At 34.7% G+C, this 25,136-nt stretch overlaps 1 protein-coding gene across 2 annotated transcripts in view; it reads left to right on the top strand.

Moving 5' to 3' along the window:
* The window catches only part of IL1RAPL1 (interleukin 1 receptor accessory protein like 1), a 1,404,779-nt gene that overhangs the window by 725,862 nt on the left and 653,781 nt on the right, over nt 1–25,136 (top strand). For both annotated transcript variants that reach the window (XM_003360251.6, XM_021080210.2), the window contains exon 3: nt 5,211–5,490. In XM_003360251.6, coding sequence (XP_003360299.3) covers nt 5,211–5,490 — 280 coding nt within the window. The remainder of the gene's footprint in view (nt 1–5,210; nt 5,491–25,136) is intronic.

Genomic DNA, 25,136 nt, shown 5'->3' on the forward strand with positions numbered 1-25,136 from the left:
CATGAACTGTATTGTACAGTTGTCCCTACGTGAGGCAAAGGAGGAGCCTTTTTTTTTTAACACTCACCTCAGGTAGTTATTGCAGTAGGCAGACCCAAGGGGATGTACATTCCCCACCAAAATGGCTCTTGTCAATCAAGGTCATTTTCAAGAAGAGGATACAACTTTGAACTCTTAGTAGACAATACTCAAAGTTGCTGGAGAATGGATAGATCATTTTTGTAAAGGGGAGGGATGGCCTCTGTTACACTACAACAGATGTCTTAATTATTTGATTATTATTCTGATGTACCCACCCAAGTAGATACTTTAAGAGTAATATAATTTGCATTTTTATAAGTAAAGTCTTACATTTTCATATTAGGATTCACTATGTATGACCTCTGATTAGATTTTTTTTAAGAATGCAACTTTCAAGCTTGTGTACCATAATATATTTTGAGCTCTTATATATGTAGTAACAGTGATTTAATTAAAAATACTTTCCCTAATCTTATATATTTACATTATATATTTACATTATATAATCTATGTAGCGTTTGCCCATGAAATAGTATATCAATATGAACTGTTTGTAAAGGAATTAGTTCTGAATCTTAATTCCCTCTGTCTTTATATAAGCCTCATGCAATATTATGGGTAGTAACAAAAATAAATGAATGTGGTACTTCCTACTTCTACCCCTTGATGCAACTTAATGGCTTTATAAACTCTCATGGACTCTGAAGGAGTATGTGTTACATAGGATACATTAAACTAGAGTATTTCCATGGAATCCTCCCATCAGGGAAGGAGAGTACCAATAGCTAACTTTCTTAAAGAGGCTTATAGAAAGGTATTTTATTCTGAAAGAAAACCAATTAAATACTATTGTCCTCCATAATTACCCAATGATAATTTAAAAAATAATAACAATAAAGATTATCTGGTAACTCACATAATAGAATTAATGGTGTCTAGAAATATGAAAATATGCTGGCTTGGAATAACTGTTTCCAGTATATAAACTAGAATTTATATATTGAAGTAAGGGAAAACTGAACTTACCAGTAGCAATTTTGGTCATCAAGAGTTAGGTTTTAAGCCATCACATTTTCTTTTAAGTTTTGAGATATCCCGCTAGACAAGATTTAAAAAAATTAGTTTGTGGCTATACAAGGAAAATGTTTTTATTCATAAGGAGATGCATACTGAAGTATTTTAAAAGTGAAATGTCGCAATGTGTCTATTTTAATTCATTTTCAAGAGGTTTAAGAAAAACATTGTGATACAGAGTATATGAAAATGAGGCAAAATGTTAAAGGGAAAATAAATATCATTTCTCACTTTTTCCATTTAATAAAATACTTAAATTATTGAAAAATATGTAAGTCAATCATTTATTTAGATGCATTTATCAAAATAACTTGAAAATATCTTGAATTGTTCTTTATATTATTTGCCAACTTCCCCTCAAAAGTATTAATATGTTCATAAATTTATAGTTTACTTCTGAACATCATATATTTAGTTTAATGGTAGTAAAACTTCCTAAGCCACAGATCCTACATTTTACTTCCATATTAAAGTGAACATGAAGTGACTCTGTTATCCAGCATGTTATTTATTCATTCCAACTCTGCCTTTTCTTTAGCATGTAAATGAGAACTGTTTGAATTTTTTCCTGACAGATAGTTAAGTACTAAATAACTCTAATTTTCAGTGATATTTATTATTATCATTCAATATTTTTCTGAATAAGTGTATTCTGAAAGTATGTATTAATTTCTCTATCCCTAGTCAACTCTCCTTCTGTTCTCTTGAACTAATTTGTTAGTAACTTTTGGAAATTTCTAGGCTAAGTGTTTTTCCTGTTAGCTTCAAGCATTTTGCTTCACCTTACAAATCTTTTGAGAGTTTGAATAATTTCATCTCACTGTTTGTACTGCTACCTTGAAGGTGTCTCAGCCTATTGCACTGGCAGCCATATCCTCTGTGACAGATGGCCTCAGTTACAATAACTTAATTCTAGAATTATATTGTAATTCATACAGTATTAAAACAAGGTAATTTCATGCTTCTTGTGTGAATTATAACTGTTCGAAATAAAATCACACCTCAGATTCATTTCATGTAATGGGAGAAATGTACAAAGTTGTATTGATAAATACTGCATGTAATTAAATAACCTTGACATCTCTGTTTATGTACAGTTGTGCCATCCTATTTGCTGAGGTGTGCCAGCTCTCTAGCAGTCATTGACAGGAATGATAGTTATGATTTGGACATTGATGATGTCCACCAAGCTACTAGCACATTTACTCTAGACACTACCTCAATATGGCTCTTTATTGGGAAATCTTAGACCAAAAATCAGTAATTAAAATAAATCAAACTAAAGAATAGTGTGAAATTTAAATTACCTTTATTATGAAACAGTACTGTGATGGTAGAGAGAGTAAATTCTAGGGTCAGATGTGTTTGGGTGAGAATGTCAGCACTTCCACATGTTAGCTGATGTTGAGTTTCTTTGTAAATTTTTGCATTAAAATTTACTCAAGAATTCATTCATGTATTCATTTAGTAAAAGTGTGTTGAGATGGCTAGCAGGCAGAGTTCTAGGCACTGAGGTTAAAGAAGTGAATTTGAAGGACCAAGTCCCTGACCTCAAGGACATTATACTCTGTTGGGGCAACAGAAAGCAAACAAAAACTGGGTAAGTGATATAATATCAGACAGCATTAAGTCTTATGAAAAATATTAAAGAAGAATCTAGATCAAGTGACTAGAATAGGAAGGTGGTATTTCAGGCAGGAATGTTAGAAAAGGACTCAGATGTGGTGGCATTTAGAGTGAGGGAGGGAGGAAACCATGCAGTTGGTTGGTGAGAAAAGTTCAATGTAGAAGGGACATGAGTTAAAAGTCTAAGTGGATGTTTTTGTGAAAGATATATGACAATTTATAAGCTCAGAACACAGTTAAGTGCTCATCAGATGTTAGATATTATTTCAATATAAGAAATTTAGATAATTCCATAGATTGTGTCTTCTTTGCTTTCATATACATCTTATCATTTTGAAAGTTTTCCTTCTCTTGAATTTTACATTGTTTTTCTTATTCTCAGATCCTTTAGGTTGCTCTCTATTTAATCACTAATGAATCAAACCCTGCTTGCAATACTCAGACACTACTGCCATTAGAGGTCCTCTTTCCTTTGTTTTTGTTCTTTTGCTCAGCATTTGTATACTTTGAGCTGTGTCAAATTGATGATTTTGCTAGGTATTGGGTACCTACCTTCTCTAAACAGAAATCCATAACTTCTCCATGATAATAATAATAACGGTGATGTACCTGTCCTGTCATAGCCTGTCGTGTGTGCATGTGTAGGGGGGAGGGTGATAATAATGGTGCCAAGATGCAACTTAGAAGATGGTGCTTCCAGGAAACCTAGAAAACCCAAACAGCCCACACCTCATCAGCCCCATTTCCCACCATGGTTTCTACTTTACACTTTTCCTGATGTTTCCAGAAATCAGAGGAAAGTAACTATCTACCTCCATCTCTGCCTGTAAAACCATTACTAGAGTGTGACCCACTTTCATTGTATTTCTTTCTGCCTCATTTGGCTATCCAACACTTATTCTTCATTTTATCAGTGAGTATCCAATCAGAGAGAAAATAAAGTATACTAATTTGAACAAGGAAAGTTTATATAAAGATTTTTTAATATAGCAGGTAGTTGGAATAACAAATGATTGGCTAGTAAGAAAGATAAATGTATTAGTCATAACAAAATACCATAGACTGGGTTGCCTACACAACAGAAATGTATTATTCACAGTTCTAGAGGCTGAGAAGTCCAAGATAAAGATGCTGGCTGATTTGGTTTCTGGTGAGACCCTATCTTCTGCTTATAGATGGCCACCTTTTCACCATGTGCTCACTTGGCATCTTCTCTATAAGTTCGCCATAAGAGAGAGAAATTGCAAGCTCTGGTGTCTTTTCATATAAGAGCACTATTCTCTTCATAAAAGTCCTGCCCTCATGACCTCATATAAACCTAATTATCTCCCAAAGGCCCCTCCTCCAAATACGATTACATTCAGGATTAAGGTTTCAGCACAGGAACTTTAGGAGGACACATTCAGTGCATAGCAAAAGATAACCATACAGAATAGAGAAATGGGGAGTTCCCACTGTGGCTCAGTGGAAATGAACCTGACTAGTATCTAGATTGCAGGTTCAATCCCTGGCCCCGCTCAGTGGGTTAAGGATCCATCATTGCTGTAAGCTGTGATGTACGTCACAGATACGACTTGGATCCTGTGTTGCTGTTGCTGTGGCTGAGGTGTAGACTGGCAGCTGTAGCTCCGATTCAACCCCTAGCCTGGGAATTTCCATATGCTACGTGTGCGGCCTTAAAAAGAACAAAAAAAAATAGAGAAGTGGCTACCATTACCCCTAGCTGAGATCAAGCACCTAAGGAAAATCTCCCATCCTCTCCCCATTCCCAGAGTGATATCCAAACCTTACTGGGAAAGTGCATGGCTTACTGAATGGCAGCAGTTACTCTGGTGGCATACCCATAGAACTTGATAGAAGTCTGCCCTCTGCAGTTGGAAAGAAAGACTTGCCATTTAAGATATCTGGGAAAGCTGTTCTCAAGATGATGTCTCACCTGAGGCTCTGCTAAAAATCTACTAAGCCACTATGCGCTGAAGGACCTGGGTCTCAAGAGAAGCACCCACTGCAGGAGCCAGGTTCTAGAGAAGATTATGCTCACTACAAGAGCCTTCCAAGCAAGCCTGCTGGAACCAGCGAGCAAAACCCTTTCCTTTGCAATCTCTCTCCAGCACCCTTTACTAACAAAGCTTCGGTGACAGCTGGCAAAGGCAAACTATTTCAAAGGTCTGAATCCATTTTCAAAGAACAGGCAAACAGGTGAATTTAGAGTAGAAAGGCAGTAAACCAATAACCATCACACTGATTTACACTAAGAATAAATACCAGCAGAATAAAACTAAATGATGAATATATTGTTTCTTAATAGGTATATTACTTCTTAGTGCCCTTCTGAGTTTTATCCATCACTGCATCATCTGTGCCTAGAGAAGAATTGTGTCTGATATAGATGCTCAGTAAATACTGTGGAATGAATAAATGAATGAATGAACTAATTGCTTCCATTTTTCTCTCCATTTTTTTTTTCTTTTTCTCTCTTTAAACTATAGCTGATGGATGCACGGATTGGTCTGTTGATATCAAGAAATATCAAGTTTTGGTGGGAGAGCCTGTTCGAATCAAATGTGCACTCTTTTATGGCTATATCAGAGCCAATTACTCACTAGCCCAAAGTGCTGGACTCAGTTTGATGTGGTACAAAAGCTCTGGCCCCGGAGACTTTGAAGAGCCGATAGCCTTTGATGGAAGTAGAATGAGCAAGGAAGAGGACTCCATTTGGTTCCGGCCAACATTACTGCAGGACAGTGGTCTTTACGCCTGTGTCATCAGGTATCCTTTTTATTTTCTGTTGAATCAATTATATAGCATGTTTCTTTCTTATACCTAAATTTTACTACTTTTTCTTTCACCTAAAGGTGTTGTCTCAATATTTGTATGTGTGTGTTGCTATTTTCTAAAATTTAGAATCTAAATCATAAAAAGATGGGGGTTGGAATTTATATTGTGACATTTCTGGCTTATGGAGAAAAGAGATACCATCTGGGTATCTACTTAGGTTGCCAGAAATTACTAAAGACTATGAAATAAAATTTATAGAGGAGGTGAAATGTTGCAAATAAAATGTAAGCAAATACTTGCAGAAAGGATGCATAGTTTATCGCTAAATGGGTGGTAACATTTTGTTATTGCCCTTCACAGACAGATAGAGCACAGATACTGCTGATTCACAAACATCTGTAAAGATGGTTTAGGTAACATATATGTGCTCAGGAAGAGGAAAGCAGCCTTGCCCATGTTAGGGGATACGAAGGCTATGTTCCAGATCATTTTGTCAACTAAAAGTGCTGAGTCACTATAACAGTTGTGGGGGGGGGGGCTTGAGGCCATTACAAAAGTTATTAACAAAGCCTGTGCCCTTAACCTATAAAGAAACTCATCACACATCTACATATCTTTTCTTTCTGAAGAGACATATGTACTTTCCTTAATGATAATGCATTGAAACAATATCCATGTAACACATTAGCAGTTAAAAATCTCAGTTTAAGCATTTAGCCCTTCATGGACTGTGAATCACACCCTGCACGAATGATTGTGGATGTCATTAGACTATAAGAACATTGGCAAAGCAGGGTATAGGCATATAGAGAGTGTGTTTAAATCTATTTGTCTCTCTTTTTTGAGTTATTAAGAGAAATAAAGCCAAATCTAAAGCAGTTAATTCTCAATTTGGAAAAAGTTTCAAAATCACCCATTGTCTTTTTCAAGTCAAAATTTGACTTCCACTTCTAAAATTCTCACCAGCAGCTATTATTCCTTTATCATAAAGAAATTGTGTCTCCCCTCACCATCAACCTGTAAGAATTACCTTTATCCAGATTAATGGCCACAAGTGTGTTAGGATGTTAAAACAGGTCAAAGCCTCATGAAAGTTAAACATAACTTTTCTTTTGAATACTGACAACATATAACTTGGAGTTAATTTTGAAAAATATCAATGAATACAGGTAAAGTTCGGCTTGGGAAAAATGTTGAATGATATATATAAGAACAAATGTGTTATTCCTTTGTCAACTCCTATTTTTTCTCTTAAAAAATAGAATCCAATCTTTTCATGTTCAAACATAACTCTTAATAGAGGTTGTAGGGACATTATAAATAATCACCATACTAATATAGTTAGTACTCTTGGGACTGGTTATTCTTACTTGACTAATACTAGTTTGATTTTATTTCACATCTGCTGCATTTCTTTAAAAAAACATTATTTATGATCATTCATGCATGTAAAGATGATTCAAGATAAGCAATTGTATGAACTCATTTATCTGAGGTTAAAATTGAACTGAATGTCCGTAGTCTAACACTTAATTTCATTATGTATTGCTGATGAGAAAATAATTGTGTTCACATTAATAACATAAATTTCTAAAGCACTGAAGTTATAATTCTTTGATGTGTTTAAATATACCTAGTGATCCAATGCTCTGAGAAATTGCACTAAAATGTCCCTGAATTTGTAGTTGCAATAATGAGTGAAGGTCAAACAATTTCAGAAATAATGACATTTGCCATATGTTCATGTGTCTACCTTTTAATGGAAGGTGAAACTAAAAGACAAACATTTAAAGTTTTGCATGTGTCAAGTGGTATTCTAGAGAAAGTAATAAACTGCAGGAAAAGATACTTTTGTCAGTGGAATTCCAGTGTTCCAGTTGATTTGAAGCCAATGTTCATCTGGCTCCCTTTCCAATTTGGAAAATGAGACTCAATCTCATTAAACAGCGGTTGAAATCAGATGGTTTGGTGTTGACATGAAGGGAGTCCAGGGCTGTTGGTTGAGTCACTGACATTTTGGCACATTGTTAGCTATAAGGACACAAAACTGTCACTTTTAGTATTTAAATAATTACTTAATTTTGAAAGTTTGAATACAATAGCTTCTTCTCAAAGGTTCTAGTCTTTCTGCTAAGTGTTCTGGGTTATTAACTTATCAATGAAAAGGTTTAATAAAGCTTTTCATGTTTAGCTAATTTGTACTTACACCTCAATACATACAGTTAAATAGTGTAAATAATGGAAACATTTAATATTACTCACAGCACAATGAACAAGAGCTTTCCTACTCCCTTCTATAAGTAGGTAGTTTGGATAGAATAATGCCACATAATTCTTTGTTCCATAGTACTTGGCTTTTTACAGTTTCCTCCTTCTTAAATGTTTATTTTAGTTTTACATAAAAAAGTGAATGAAGGACAGCTGTGTAGCAATTTATTTTTGTTTCCTTTATTACCATTTAAAAAATGTTTACTTCTAAAAAATAAAATTTTCTTATATTCTCGACTCCCAATTTTTTGATCCCCCTCTTCCAGGTTATGCCCTATTAGAGCAGTTTCATATGCCGATCTAGCTAGTGCATGTGTAAACATTTTAGTACTCCCTAAATGGTAAGCATTTAGAATGGTAACATTCTAAGTTGTTTGGCACCCTATTTTTTTATTCAAATTGTATTTTGTAGATTCATATTAATTTGTAAGAAATAATATAGAGAGATCCCATGAATCCCTGGGCCAGTTTCTCTCAGTGGTAACATTTTGCAAAACTATTGTACAAAATCATAATCAGGATATTGACAGTGATACATTCAAGATACAGAACAGTGCCATCACCTCAAGGATCCCTTTTCTTGTCCACATCCACATGAACTTCCCTACCCTGATCCGAAAACCCTGGCACCACCAATCTGTTCTCTATATCTAATTGTTTCAATACAAGAATGTTATATAAATGGAATCATATAGTATATAACCTTTTGGAATTGGATTTTTCACTCAACGTAATTCCTTTGAAATTCATCCAAGTTATTGAATGTATCTGTCGTTTGTTCTTATTTATTGTTAAGTAGTATTCCATGGTAGGGACATTACCACAGTATTTATTCACTCACAGAGGGACATCTGAATTATTTCCAGTTTTTGGCTATTGCAAATAAACCTGTGGATATTCAAGTATATTTTTAGTGAACTTAAGTTTTCCTTTATCTAAAATAAATACCCTAGAGTGAATTTGAGTTGTAGGGCAGTTGTATGTTTAGTCCTATAAGAAACTGCCTATTTTCCATAGTAGCTATGCCATTTTATATTCCTACTAGCAACATGTCAATAATCCAATTTCTCTACATGCATGCAGCATTTGGTATTCTTACTATTTTTCATTGTGACTATCGGTGTATCGTATTATCTCATGGTTTCAAGTCGCATTGCCCTAATGACTAATAATGGATTTTCATTTGCTGATTTGCCATCTCTGTACTTTTCAGCAAAATGTCTGTCTTTTGCCCATTTTATAATTAGATTATTTATGTTCTTACTGTTGAATTTTGAGAATTTTTTATGTATTCTCTGTATCTAGTTTTTTTTTTGATATATGATTTTCAAATATTTTTTGCCAGTCTGTAGTTTATCTTTTCATCCTCTTAATAGAGGTTTTTTTTTGTTCCCCCCCACAGAGGAAAAGATTTTAATTTTGATGATGTTCAACTCATTATTTTTTCTATTTATAGATCATGATTTAGTTGTAAAATATAAGAAATCTTTGTCTAGCTGGAGATCCTAAAATTTTCCTCTTTTTTAATTATTACTTTTTTGCCAAAAGTTTGATTGCTTTACATTTTACCTTTGTCTCTGATATACTTTGAAATAATATTTGTATAAGATGTAAGGTTTATTTCTGTCAAAGTTTATCTTTGTGAATAGATGCCCAGTTGTTCCAGCACCATTTGTTGAAAAATTTGTGCTTCCTACATGGAATTGCTTCTGCACATTTATTCAAAATCATTTAGGTACTTTGGGTAGGTCTTTTTGTAGATTCAGTATTCTATACCTTTGATCTGTGTGAGTCTTTACTTGGCCAATACCACTCTGTCTTGATTAGTATAGCTATAGCTCTGTAGTAGGTCTAAATATCGAGTGAATCCTCCCACTTTATCTTCTTTTTCAGGGTTCTTTTAGCTGTCATAGTGTCTGTCCTCTCCATATAAATTTTAGCCTAAGCTTATCTGTGTCTAAAAAGACTATACTGAAATATTGATAGAAATGATAGGAATTTCATTAAACCTATGAATCACTTTGAGGACAATTGTATTTACAATGTTGAAATTTCCAATCTATGAATGCAGCTGGCCTCTCCATTTATTTAGGATTTATTTCTTTGATTTCTTTGTCAGCATTTGTATTTTTCAATCCTGTATACGTTTTGTGAACTTTATATATAAGTATTTCATTTTTTGGTGTTTTGTAAATGATAGTGCCCTTTGAATTTTTTTTTATAATGTATATTGCTATTGTTAGAAATGTGATTTATTTTGTGTTAATTTCTTTCTATTTTTTATGTCTTTTTAAATTTTATTTGAGTATAGTTGACTTACAGTTTCAGGTGTACAGCAAAGTGAATAGTCGTACATATAAATATATCCATTCTTGGAGTTCCTATCATGGCTCAGCAGTAATGAACCTGACTTGTATCCATGAGGATGTGGATTCGATCCCTGGCCTCACTCAGTAGGTTAAGGATCAGGTGTTGCCATGAGCTGTGGTGTAGGTTGCAGATGTGGCTCAGATCCCAAGTTGCTGTTGCTGTGGCTTAGGCTGGCAGCTGTAGCTCCGGTTCAACCCCTAGCCTGGGAACTTCCATATGCTTAGGTGTGGTCCTAAAAAGGAAAAAACAAAAAAGAAAAAAATACATATATCCATTCTTTTTCAAATTGTATATGTAATGTGTTTTCTCTAGTTAAATTATATAGTGTTTTATCTAGTCTCTAGCTTCTTTGTCCAAATCTTGATTTACCCATTCTTTTTCAAATTGTATATACAATATGTTTTATCTAGTTAAATTATATATATATAATATTTTATCTAGTCTCTAGTTCCTTTGTCCAAGTCTTGATTTATCCATTCTTTTTCAAATTGTATATACAATGTTTTATCTAGTTAAATTATATATATGTGTGTGTGTATATATATATATATGTGTATATATATATACACATATATATAGTGTTTTATCTAGTCTCTAGTTCCTTTGTCCAAGTCTTGATTTTCTCTTGAGAGACTAAATAATACTTCTTTTTCAGTAAAAGTACATATTATGTATCTATCAAAAGGTACTCAGTTAAATCCATTTATTCAATCTTCCATTTAAGAAACATTTACTGATCACTGGGTATTATGCTACTGCTAGGATTACAAAGACTTCTCAAAAAACTTTCTTTTTACTTTTATACCATTTGCATAAGAGAAAATAAATGTGCAATAAATTGTTATAAATACTGTGGTGACAGTTTAAAATAGAATGGGGTTCTTCCAAGATGGAGTAGCTATATTCCTCCCAGTCCTTCCCCTTACAACTGAAAAGACTGGATATGATACAACAAACAAGCATAACAAATGTTGTGAAAGGCAGAAGGGATCATCTAGGGACCTGAGGACTTAAAGAATGACATGATCACAGGGCTCCAATTGCCCCACAAGATGATGTTGGCAGGGCCTAGCAGGGAGCTAATCTTCCATCCCCTGCTTGGCAGAAGCAGACAGCAATTATATGATCCCCATGCTGTGGTAGAGTCAGCGCACATGAGTTGGGGCCAGATATTTCATCCTTCACCCAGAGAAACTAGGCAGGAATTAGATACCTCTGCAAGAGAAGTGTCAGTGGAGTCTAGTGGCAGCCTGAGCCTCCACCCCCACATGGCCATAGTGAGAATCTTTAAGGTGCTGTGGGGCATAGTCACTGCTAGGCTTTACCTTACTTCCTTGGTATCAGTGAAGCTTAATGGGGAGCAAAGCTTCTACCATCAGCAAGGCAGGATGAGGTGGTGTGGGTAGGGCTAGTTGGCCTCCAACTTCCCACCTTCCATCCCCTGGTGTCAGTGGGGGCCCAGTAGGGTGTGAGCTTACTCCTCAGCTGGAGACAACAAAATAATGTTTGGCAATGGCACACTTTCACCAAAAAGATTTCAGCATGGCTGAGGAGGAAGCTGAACAAACACATCTACTTGGCCCTCATGTTACATTTCAGTTAGAAGATTACTTGCACAAAAAAATGATTAAGTAGGATCCATATTCTCATAAAATCTAAAATGTTCAGGATACAGTATAAAAAAAGGACTTGATAAAATTAAACATTAGTGAGAAAAAATACCACAATAAGAGGAATATGATGAGGATTTTAAAGCAACAATTGTAAAAATACTTAAGCCAAGTAACAACAAAATCTCTGGAAATAGATGAAAAAATGGAAAACCTCAGCAAAGAAATATAAAGTATAAAAGAGAAACATATGAAAATTATGCAACTAAGAAACACAATAACCAAAATAAAAACTCATTGGAAAGGTTTATTTGTAGAGTGGAGATGATGAAAGACCGTTTGACTCCTAAAGGCCAAAGAACTTCACATTGCCAGATCCTCTGTGTCTCTCTTGATTTTAACACTGATCTTTACCACTTCTGTTCTTGGCTTTATGGTAGATAACTTAGTAAATTTCCTTGGAATGCCCTTTCTTTGAATTTTCCTTAAATGTTAGTGTTTACCAGAATATTGTTTTCCACTTTCTCGCTTTATCCTTCTACATCAGTTGCTCTCAGCTTTGGCTGCATGTTTGAATTAACTGGGGAGGTTTTAAAAACTATTGATGATTTTATACTGCCTCAGATCTGTTAAATCCAGATATCAGTTGATTCTGATTCTGTTATGCACTCAGCTTGTGAATCACTGCTCCCTAATCCTTCTTATTTATTCCAGTAACTTCACTTAATAAATATTTATTAATGACCCCCCAAATAATTCCAAATATTTCCACAATCACTAGAAATATATTTTCAGTTTCATAATAATATCCTCTTCCTATTTGTCCAAAAGACACATTGACTTTAACATGTACCAGAGTCAATTTCAATACTTACTTCAACAAAGTTACGCTCACAGATATTTCCTTCCTTTTTTGATGAATAGAATCACTTTCCTTCTAGTAACAGTAACTAGAAAATTATCATTGTTTCCCTAATGTTCTTTACCTTGCCTTAATTGCTACTAAGACCTGTCCAGTCTACTTTGGAAATGTCTCTTGAATTTACCTTTGTTACTCATACTAATTTCTACTCTCTAGGTGAGTGCAGTGTCCTTTTAAGTGGTTTCTCTGCCTCTGGGTTTTTCCGATTTTAGTTACTATTCCACACTGTTGTGGAATTATATGTTCACAATGAAGATATTATTTTATTTCTCTACCTAAAAGTCTTTTTATGTTGATATACTTTTATTTTATTTTGTTTTTCTAAATTAAGAGTATAGTTGATTTACAGTGTTGCGTCAATTTCTGCTGTACAGCATAGTGACCCAGTTTTATATATATATATATATATATATACACATACATACATACATTCTTTTTCATATACTACCTTCCATCATGTTCTATCCCGAGAGATTGGATATAATTCCTTGTGTGGTACAGTAGGACCCCATTGCTTATCCATTCTAAATGTAATAATTTGCATCTACCAACCCCAAATTGCCCATCCATCTCACTTCCTTTCCCCTCCGCCTTGGCAACCACAAGTCTGTTCTCTGTGTCCATGAGGCTATTTCTCTTTTACAGATAGATTCATTTGTGCGCTATTTTATTTTTTTAATTTTTTAATATAATGATTTTTATTTTTTTTTCCATTATAGCTGGTTTACAGTGTTCTATCAATTTTCTACTGTACAGCATGGTGACTCAGTTACACATACATGTATACATTCTTTTTTCTCACATTATCATGCTCCATCATAAGTGACTAGACATAGTTCCCAGTGCTAAACAGCAGGATCTCATTGCTAATCCACATATAAGTGATATCAAAGTTTTTTTAATGGGCCCTATTACCCAGTATGAAGTCCAATGACTTTGCTTGATGTACACACCCCTTTACAACCCAGATTCAATCTTTCTTTGTAGATTCACTTTGGGCATTTGTCTCCATAGGCACTTTGTGTTATGTTCTCACCATCCTGCCTTTTGTTTGCAGGTTAAAATATGAATTGTCATTAATCTTTTACTCTTTGTTTGCCTCATCTGAAATTCCATTTTTTTCCACTGCCTATCTGAGGAATATATAGCTATTTCTTGAAGAAGTTCCAGTATATGTTTATTCTCTTTCTACTTTTGTCAAACTGTTCCAAGGACAGTTGTTTCACTTATCTGTTGTGAGGGGGAACATCTCCAAACTAAGTGGTTTAAAACAAAAAACATTCTATTTACACATGATTCAGCAATGTGGACTAGACTTAGCTGGGTGGTTCTTCTGCTGATTTTGCCTGTAGTTACTTGAGGCTAGAATCAACTAGGATACAGAGTTGACTGAGCTTCTTTCTCTACATGAATTTTCAGAACGTCCCGTCCCTTTCTCTACATGTCTTTCCAAATGTCTCTCCACTTTTTAAGTGGCAACTCAGAATGTATGATGATTATCAAGTATCTGCTTGCATCAGGCTTACTGATATCCCATAGCTAAGTCTAAAACTAATATGGAAGGAGACTTTACAAGAACTTGAATTCCCCAAGATATGGTCTCTTGGTGGTCCCACAAAATAACAGTACAACTTAATGTGCCCTTTGTCCCCTAGTAATCCATGCCTTTACACATGCAAAGTACATTCACAGCATTCCTAAGACCCCCTCAGGTTTTATTATGGCCTAAAGATCAGGCTTGAAGTCCAGGATCTTATTATCTAGGTGTGAATGTGGTTCTTCCTGCTTAGTGCCTAGAGTACAATTTCTCAGGGTGGGGGGCTTCTCTTAATCCAAAGCTCTGGGAGCTAGAAAAGACTTGTTATCTAACTCTTACATACCTGTTTGGGTAAGACAGGAATAAGATAACTTAAGTAAATAATCCTATTTGAAATGAGTGAGTGGGAGATACAGAGCAGTCCAGTGACCCATAGGAATTCTAAAAATCCATCTGGGCAAACTTCAGTGTTGGTTTTTTGTTTTTGTTTTTATTAGGGCCCGATGTTGCTTACAGGGAATGGTTCTCTGTGGCTCTTAGGTCCATCTTTTTCTTGTCTGTGTAAAGTTAAGAGCCCAGAGGCCTCTTTTTAATTTCAACTTTATCAACATACTAGTGTGATTCCTAAAATGCTGTGAGCCTTTTAATTATTAAATTGTGATCTATTCCACTGAGCAGAAGCCACACCAGCAAGTATATTTAAGACTGATATGTCTATAATTTCAAGCGAGGGCTCTGGAAGACAGTGCACCAGATTCTTAGACACCCATTGCTTAGCTGTTCTTAGGGTATGCCTCATAAAACCTCATAGATAAGTTTCTTTGGGTTTTCCTCCAAGACCTTTTAAACAACCTTCTCTGGATGATAGAGTATGCATTGTATCCCAAATTTATTATCACTGCTGTGATTTCCCCTCAGAATCAATGTGGGATAGTGTTTGTCATTGTCAGTGCACCCACAAAATAGTTATTGATTAAAATACATAGTGATTGAAGTTAGTGTTTTAATAATGCCTAGTGGAAGACATTGCCATAGCCAAAATTATACCATTTTCTGATTCCTATCATTTTCCATGAAAAAATAAAATAATTCCATTTCCTATAACATCTCTTACCCAAAACTAACACCACTTATGAACTGCTTATCCTTCATCATGACTTTTGGTATTCTAAGACACTGTTTTATTCTCTCCCTGTAATATACTGTCACTGTCACCTGGTGGAAGTAAACAGTAATAATATGTTAGGCCTGAAAGACCCACAAGTAACAGCTGTAAGTGTACTAGAAATAATTTGTCATTAATTTCAATCTGTATGGGGAAATATAATTTTATCATTTATTATTGCTTTATGTGATTATCGCCTAAAAATCAAGTCATTCTTGGATCGAAGGATAAATAATGTCAGCATCATTTTAGAAAGTCTTATACATTTATGCCCCAAGGAGTCTTCATTTGTTCAGGGCAATCAAAGTCCATATAAATGTTTTATATCCTACCCAGAAATCTTAATGATCATATGCATGTGTGTTTCAAGGATCTAAAGTAGTTTCACAGTCTTGGTCTCCTAATTGTTAAACTACCTCTCTTAATTAAAACCACATTATACCCCTGAGAATACTAGCTGTAATTTATAGGTTATAAAGAATGCAATTAAGCCTATATAAGGTAGTCCTTTTAAAAATCCATATACAATTGAAAGTCTTTAAAATAAAGTTTCAAGTCTGGTTGCAGTTTCTTTTTTGGATGATAAATTGAAATTGTAGAGCTGCACATCAGTTACTCTTTCTATACTGTTTTTGGGGAAACATGTGTTTCTTGCCATAATAGGCTTAAAAAAAGAATTGCATAATTTTCATAATGCTTGGAGATCAAGCTGAAGTGGTAGATCTACCTGGAACAGGTACTAAAGTTTACCCTCCTTTCTATGTCTGAGGATTGAACTATTTTTGAACAGGGCAATAATAAGCCAGATTGTTGTCTTTCTGAATGCTTTCTTTCCCAAAACAACAAACCCAGTTATTGGAAGTAAAAGCCTAGAGCTGTGTGAGTTGCCTGTTCAATTTACTGATTTTTTTATCGTGCTGAAAATACATGTCTTCAACATAAGAGCCATTTTTTTTAGATACTAAGAAGATGAAATAAATTCTGCTCAAGCGATGATGGGATAGTTTCTTAGATCACTGGATTAAGAAAAGCTTTGTCTTATCTTTCCAAGACCTATAAGGGATAAAGCTTTGAAGAACCTTTGAAATCAATTGTGACAGGTTCAGGGAAGATAGATACTTATAAATTTTCTCCAAAAAGTATCAAACTAATATGGAGTAAGTTGGCTACTGAAAAAAAATATGCGTTTGTAAAATAATCAGATATATAAAGTTTAAATCTGAGTTCTTATATATCCTTTTATTTTTTTTTTTTGTTTTAGGTAAAATTATAATGTGAGCCCTTTTTAGTCATGAGTATAACATTTATATTTATCATATTTCACAAACATTACTGAAAGTCTATGATACAGAATATTTGGTAATTGCCATGAGGAGATTTTTAAATTGCAAACAATATATGTGCTAAGCACAGATGCCGTTGACAATCCAGCAAGACCTTTGGGGCTTATACTTTTACACTGTGATTGTTATTTTTTATTTGTAAAAAATAGTCTCAGAAAAAGCTAATTGATAATGTTGGTATAGTAAGCAAAGATAAGTAAATAGGCCTAATAAAGTAGTAGGAACTGATCAGCAAAGTTTAGGGTAAGTGAAAAAGTTGAATATGAAGCTACAGTTGTTTAAGGTTCTTCCTAAATCTAATTTTGTGTGCAGCTCACAAGTGAAAAATAGGAAGAATAATCTCAGAGGACAATAAAAGGACTGACTGTTTTTAGAAGCGTTCAGGAAAGCCCTGTGATTTGAATAGGAGTTTGTAAAATAAACACATGGATAGGAAAAGTATAATGGAGATCAGAAAGATCACATGAAGACAGGTATAAGGAAAATTAAATAATGATCTAGAACAAGGGTTTGCAAACTTCTTCTGTAAAATGCCAGGTGGTAAACATTTTTGGATTTGTAGATCATACAGTCGCCATTGTGAGTTCTCAATTCTGTTGTTGTAGCAGGATAAAGCTGGAGATGATACTTAAAGGAATGGGTTTGACTATGCTCCAGTGAAACGTTATTTGCAAAAATAGGTGGTGGATGGATTTGGCCTGCAGGCTCAAGTTTGCAGACCTCTGATCCAGAACATACCTTGCAAACTGCAATTAGTTAAGCCAACAGTAGAAACTGCTGTTGTTGTTAACAAAGAAAAAGCAAAAAACAGGATTCCTGTCATGTCTCAGCTGTTAACAAATGTGCATGAGGATACAGGTTTGATCCCTGGCCTTGCTCAGTGTGTCAGGGATCCAGCGTTGCCCGGAACTGTGATGTAGGTCACAGATGCAGCTTGGATCCTATGTTGCAATAGCTGTGGCATACACCTGCATCTACAGCTCCAATTCAACCCCTAGCCTGGGAACCTCTATATGCCGTGGGTGCGGCACCAAAAAGACAAAAAGACCAAAAAAAAAAAGAAAAAGAAAAAAGAAAGAAAGAAAAAAAGAAAACACAGTCTATTCGTGATAGAGTGACTGGGTCAGTTTTGTTGGAAAATTGTGTTTTGTAGATGATGGTGAGAGGGATGACTGTAAAGAATGGTGAAACAGATGCTAAGACTTAAATGGCAGGTAGGTATAAAGCAAGGAATGGAAAGCTGAAAACACTGTTTCTGGAATTATCCTGCAGTAAGTGTATGAATGTTTACAGAAGTTCAAGCATGTAGAATAGGCAAGGAGCTTTTAGAATAATTAGGGTGTAAAGTGATGGGGACTATGGTTAGAGTATTAATGGTGTGAATAGCAAGGGAAAAAGATTAAAGATCACTTTTGGAAGTTAAAAATACATCAGAGATGATGGATCTTGAGAGATGATGGATCTTGAGAGCCTGATTGGATGTTGCTATGGGTAACAAATAAAAGGGAAAACATAGCAAGAGGCACATCTTAAATGCTTTTCCAGTACACACCTAAACTTTTTCACCAAAAAATTCTCGGGGTCTTTAAAAATAAAACTGCCTTTACTTTGAGCCATTACTCCGGAAAACTCTTAAATAGAGTTCCCTATCATACAGCATTTGAATAAATAAAAGAAGAGGTCTGGGGTCCTTTCTAGGTTGTGTGCTATTCTACTTGTCAGTCTTTTTTTCTTCAATTAACTAAAGTCCATACTTTGTTCATATTTCTTTTTCTTTAGACCATTAGTTCCTTAAGGGATTCAGCATCATATTCATCTTTGCATCTCTGTTTATGCATGTATGACCATTAAGATTTGAGCAAAGAAAAATGTTTCGATCTGTTGTCAAGTATAGAGACAGGCTATTTGTATACAACAAGAATCTTCGAAGTAACAGTAGCTTAAAAAAGAGAAGTTTTCTGTTCAAAGGAAAGTCCAGATATAGGCAGTTCAGAGCTTATATGGTGTCTGTCTAATTGTCAGTTCTTTTGAGCCCAGATATCTTTTCTATCCCCATATTCCCCCTGGGGTATGGTCCTCCTTATTTTCCAACATGAAGCTCTATCCATTATATCTAATTTATTATAAGCAGTGATACAGAACAAAGGGCACAAAAACATGGTCCTTTCCACTTTTGGGAGCAAGACCTAAAGGTTATTTATAACACTTCTACTTACATCTCCTTGGATAGAACTTATTCACATAATTAATGCAAACAGTAGAGGTGGCAGGTATATGTAGTTTTTATTACTAGTACCCATGTGCCTGATAAAAACATAGAGGTCTATTACTGAGGAACTTAAATTTGTTTCTCTAGAATAAAAGCCCAAGACAGGGATTTTTGTGCAAGTGATCTACTGATGGGTGTACTCAGGAGTAAATCTACAAGGAAAAAACCAGGAAAAGTCGAGTTTTCAAAAGTCTAGACTGTTTTAGTTTTTGTGGAACCTCCAACTGTCCTCCATAGTGGTTGTACCAAGTTACATTCCCACCAACAGCGTTGGAGAGTACCCTTTTCTCCATACCCTCTCCAGCATTTATTGTGTTTGATGATGGTCATTCTGGCTAGTGTAAGGTAGTACCTGTAGTTTTGACTTGCATTTCTCTAACAATTATCGATGTTGAGCATATTTCCATGGATTTTTTTTTTTTTTGACTATCTGAATGTCTTCTTTGGGTAAATGTCTCTTTAGATCATCTGCCTATTTTTAATTTTTTTTGTGGCTATTGAGCAAGAGGTATCTGTTTATTTTGGAGATTAATCCCTTGACAGTTGCTTCATTTGCAAATATTTTCCCCCATTCTGTGTGTTGTCTTTTCATTTTATTTAGGGTTTCCTTTGGTGCGCAAAAACATTTACGTTTAATTAGATCATATTTGTTTATTTTCGTTACTCTAGGAGGTGGATCTGAGAAGTTATTGCAGCAGTTTATGTCAGAGAGTGTTTTGCCTATGTTTTCCTCTAAGAGTTTTATAGTATCCAGTCTTATATTTAGGTCTTTAATTCATTTTAAGTTTATTTTTGTATATGGTGTTAGAGAGTGGGAATGTAAGCTAGTGCAACCACTATGAATAACAGTATGAAGTTTCCTCAGAAAACTAAATACGGATCTACCATATGATCCAGCAATTCCACTTCTGGGCATATATCCAAATAAAGCTATAATTCAAAAAGATACATGCACCCCTATGTTCATTGTAGCACTGTTCAAAATAGCCAAGACATGGAAACAGCCTAAATGTTCACTGACAGATAAATGGATTAAGAATATGTGGTACATATATACAATGGAATACTACTCATCTGTAAAAAAGAATGAAATAATGCCATTTGCAGCAACATGGATGGACCTAGAAATTATCATAGTAAATGGATTCAGACTGTGAAAGACAAACAGCATATGATATCCCTTATAATGAAATCCTAAAAAAGATACAAATAAACTTATTTACAGAACAGAAACAGACTCATAGACTTTGAAAAAGTTACCTGTTACCAAAGGAGACAGGTGTAGGGGGGATGGACTGGGGGTTTGGGATTTGCTTATGTACACTGAGGTATATGGAATGATTGGCCAACAGGACCTACTGTATAGCACAGAGAACTTAACCCAATATTCTGTGATAATCTATATGGGGAAAGAATCTGAAAAAGAATGGATGTATATGTGTGTTTAACTGAATCACTTTGTAGTACAGCAGAAATTATCACAACATTGTAAATCAACTATACCTCAATAAAGTTTAATTAATGTAAAAAAGGCAAAAAACAAAAATCTAAATTCAGCCTGATCCTGCAGCGAACTGTGGAATACATTACTCCACAGAATTTATCTTGCCTTGATGCTAAGGGGCAGGGCCTGCACTTTGTAGTAATCTCCCTCCAGGAAGCTCTTGTCATGCTAAGATGAGTCTCTAGAGAAGGGTACAAGTATGAGCCAGCAATCAACAACTGCAGCAGCTGAGATATGGGTACAATAGCTGGTGAAGACATTCTGAGTGGGGCACCAAAAGCATCTACACTGAGGAAGATGGGGAAGCAGATATAGAAGGGAAATTACTACCCATTTTGGGCACAGTCAAAAAGCCTCCCTTCACATATACTGAAAAGACTCAGTATCTTATTTTTGTTTTGTACATGGTAAACACTCTGTCAATATTTGCTAAGTGAGTAATGCATATTCTTGAACAGCCTTCCTTTTTAAAATTTCCACAGCCATCCTTCTTTAAAATTTCTGAAAATATTAAAAAATACTGGTATTCTCAGGAGTTCCCCTGTGGCCCAGCAGATTAAGGATCTGGTGTTGTCACTGCAATGGCTCAGGTTGCTGCAGTGGCACGGGTCCTATCCCTGGCCCAGGTATTTTCACATGCCACAGGGGTGGCCAAAATTAAAAAAAAAAAAATGTTAGTATTCTCAATACTACCATACATACCTACCCCTAATATACATGTATGCATCCTGCCCTCAATAGCTACCCCCTCTGCTCAGATTCTAAGCCACACTCACAACAGATTATAGAATTACCTCATCAACTTTCCTGAAGAATTAACTGGCCAAATCCCTTCTCTTTCAAATATTTCTAATTCTAGTTCCCAGAAGAATTTTCATTGTCCAGGAAATAGACAACCAGCTTACTCTGATTAGAATACATACAAAGTCCTTATATTCATTTTCCCTAATTCTTAGGTAAAGAATCAGTAAGACTTTTATGATCAGTTGCTGTGGCCTAGATTTATGCAGGTGTTACAATGGAGTTTCTAGCTTTTAGGCAGGTCTCCATTTAGTAACTGCTTCTTGATATAGAATCTGAGATTATAAAACAAAAACTTAAAAGAGGTAATTGAATAAGCATTTAACTCATTTCATTATATCTCACAATTACAGATCTGGAACTATCCATTTTCTCCCGTGAATGTCATAAAAGATAATGCTGTAGGAGTTCCCGTCGTGGCGCAGTGGTTAACGAAACCGACTAGGAACCATAAGGTTGCGGGTTCGGTCCCTGCCCTTGCTCAGTGGGTTAACGATCCGGCATTGCCGTGAGCTGTGGTGTAGGTTGCAGACATGGCTCGGATCCCGCGTTGCTGTGGCTCTGGCGTAGGCCGGTGGCTACAGCTCCAATTGGATCCCTAGCCTGGGAATCTCCATATGCCGCAGGAGTGGCCCAAGAAATAGCAAAAAGACAAAAAAAAAAAAAAAAAAAAAAAAAAAAAGATAATGCTGTAAAAGAGTCAGAGTTATGGAGTGAATAAGTAGCATTTGAAGTATGGTCCAGTGGTTATAGGAAAATATCTGGCATTATCCTAAACGCAAAAAAGGAAAGAAAAATAAATGAAAACACCATTTTAAAGTACTGTCACATCATTAGTTATACTTTGTATTATAGAAAAGTGGTTTAAACAAGGTAGTTTATTCTCTCATGTCGAATAGTTATATGATAGGCGTTCCTAAACTTGCATGATAGTTTCAGGGTTTGCCAAGGTCCAGGCTACAGTGCTTAGCATGGCTTTTATTCATAAGGTCACTCCATGGTCCTAGAGCAGCAGAATAACTGAATTTCAAATGTTATTAAATTTTAAAGAGCCACTATTTTGACGTTTTGAAATAGTAACATCAAACCATTATTGGCTCTTTCCTATGTTTATATTATATATTTACATTTAGCCTAGGATCTTATAATGTAGATTGGAAAAGATACTAGACCACAAAGCTGATATGTAAAAATACTGAAAATCAATCTGGATCCTCTGACTCCATAATCACTGACACTTATAAAAATTCATTTAAAAATATTTTATAATTAGATGAAGGATATATTAATTATCTTGCTATTAATAATCATTCCACAATCCATATGTATATCAAATTATCACATTGTATATATTAATATAATTATATTTGTCAATTACTCATTAATCAAGTTTTAAAAAGATTTTATAGTTTATTTTCTGATATTGCAGGGAGACTTTACTTATTTGCTTCAAATAAGTAAGGTTTTTACAAAATTAGCATTTCCATTAGTTTTGATAGCACGGGCTTGAAGAATGATTACAATAATCTGGCAACAAATTTTCACTCAATTTATCGTAATATTGAGGCTTAGGCTGTCTTTTTGGTCTTGATACTATAAATCAATCTACTACATGGTAAACTAGTCATTAATTTTCATTAAAACAAGAATACTATTTCTGTTACTGAAGAAGTTTTGGAATTGGTTGCTTATAAGTTGTTATGATTGATTTGGGTAGGAAGTTTTGCTACTGTATTCACTCTGAACTGAATTAATTTTCTAGTAGCTTACTAAGCATCTATTCTACACCAGCTACAGAACTAGCCATTGAAAGCACAGCAGTGAATTAAGCCAGACAAGACTCTTCCTACACTGGGCTGTAAGTCTATTCTGGCAAAGAGCCTTTCACACAATAAATACTGTGCCCTGGATCTTAAGAAGGAAAAGATTAGAGTGCCTTAAGATCAGCTAACAGGCCAGCCTTGCCCACTTGGTGTATAGGTTTACCCTCAAAGGCTACACTCTTCTAACTAAAATTCAGATGTTTCTGAGGTTACACAGAGAATTCCCAAGAGGTGTGCCAAAAAGGTAGTTTGAAGGGAATTCATTTCCAGAACCTCAACTTCCATGTTTACTCTTGTATAAAATTGCCTGATAATTCACAATAGCACTTCTTTCACTTCACAGAAGCAAAATTGCATTATGATGTATTGGATGCTAAATAAACTTAGGTGCCAAAGGGATAGTCTGAAATATTAGTTTGAAAAATCAAGGCCACTCAAACTCAGATATCTTCTGCCTGTCTTAGAGTACTTCTAATAAGTTTCAGACTTAATCCAAGTTGGTATATTCTTAATTCAAACAGCCAAAGCAATATATAGTAGTGATAGTAAATTAAAATCATTGGAATGTTTTATAGAACTATCATATTTTCAAGATGCATTTGATAAAATCCAGGGGTAAATTTTATTTGTTTTCTTTCATATTTGATGCATGTTATTGCTACCCAAAAACATTTACTTTAAAAAAATGGAAATTCTCTTTCATCAAATCATGCCCTGATGTACTTATTCCAGTTATCCTATTTCCTATTTATAATATTTAATATTGTCCTCCCTATTAAAAAACTTTTTTAAGCTTACAAAAAATAGATGTCAACTTAAAACACTCAGTATTTTTCTAAGATCTTTTAAGGGAATTGTGACCAAAAGGAAAAAAAAAAAACCTTGAAAAGTACTTCTCACTGTTTCTCAAATATATGATCATATATGATCTGATATATAATTACATTTCATAAATCACCAAAGGTACCTGTCTTTTTTAAAAAATTCTGGATCCTGCCACATACTTACTGAATGAAAATTTCTGAGGAAACAAAGACTGGGAACCTGATGGTTGAACGTGCATCCAGGTTTTGTTTTGTTTTTTTAATCCACATTAAGTTTGAGTATATTCAAGTAATAGTGACCATTTTAAAGGAATTATATCCCATACAAATTCAGGAACAAAGTGACTTATAAGGCCATAGAAATATAAGAGTCTCTTGTTGGAGGATATCCAGTACCTGACATAGCACCCAGCATGTAGTAGATTGAAAGTGAGTGAATACAAAGTATATACCTCCTTCTAAAACTTCAGATGAATGAATGAATGTAAAGGATGCATCTTCCTTCTAAAATGTTAAAGATGCACTCTGTAGTTAATTTTTTTACAAAGACTATTTACTTCTTCATCTAAATTTAATTTACAAATGGAATCACAGGTGGTAAAGACATAGCAGGGTGCCTTCCGGATTCCACTGTTGTGATCTTCAAATGAATGAGCACTGCAGATTATTCAACCTTCTGAAAAGTTCTTAATTAAGGAAACCAATAATGTGCAGAGTAAGAGCCCCGTGTGTTAACCTTGTTGACATGGTGTAGAAATACCATGTAGATATCTTGTGCAAAAGAATGAAAACGTTGTTCTAGTTCCTAAATTGCAATTTCCAAGTATTTGTACTTCTAATGAAAATTGCCGCTATGGATGTCTGTTCAAAGGCTTTGGTTTACAAAGTAAAGATTTGAAAATATCAAACTTTCTTCATCTCTGAATTTTGTTTTCATTAATTAGGTGAATATGACAGCTCTTTCTTTACCCTAATAGCCCCCTGGAGGAAATAACATTTTTGTTTGTCTAAACAGTACTTAATGTCTACTCTAAAATTAGAGTTTAAGACCTTTAGTTCTAGAGCGCAAAGCTTTATATCCTTGACTCTTGATGTTTATCATGAATATTAATTTCTGATCTTAAAGTCAAGCCATGAAATTTTTATATATTTTCATACCTTTCCCTTGACAATTTTGGTAATTGCCATAATTTCCTCATCA

Source organism: Sus scrofa, chromosome X, assembly GCF_054392235.1.
Source record: "Sus scrofa isolate SSC_HxYL_T2T_F1_AM1 chromosome X, Sscrofa_HxYL_maternal_Yorkshire_Landrace_v2.0, whole genome shotgun sequence".
NCBI lineage: Eukaryota > Metazoa > Chordata > Mammalia > Artiodactyla > Suidae > Sus > Sus scrofa.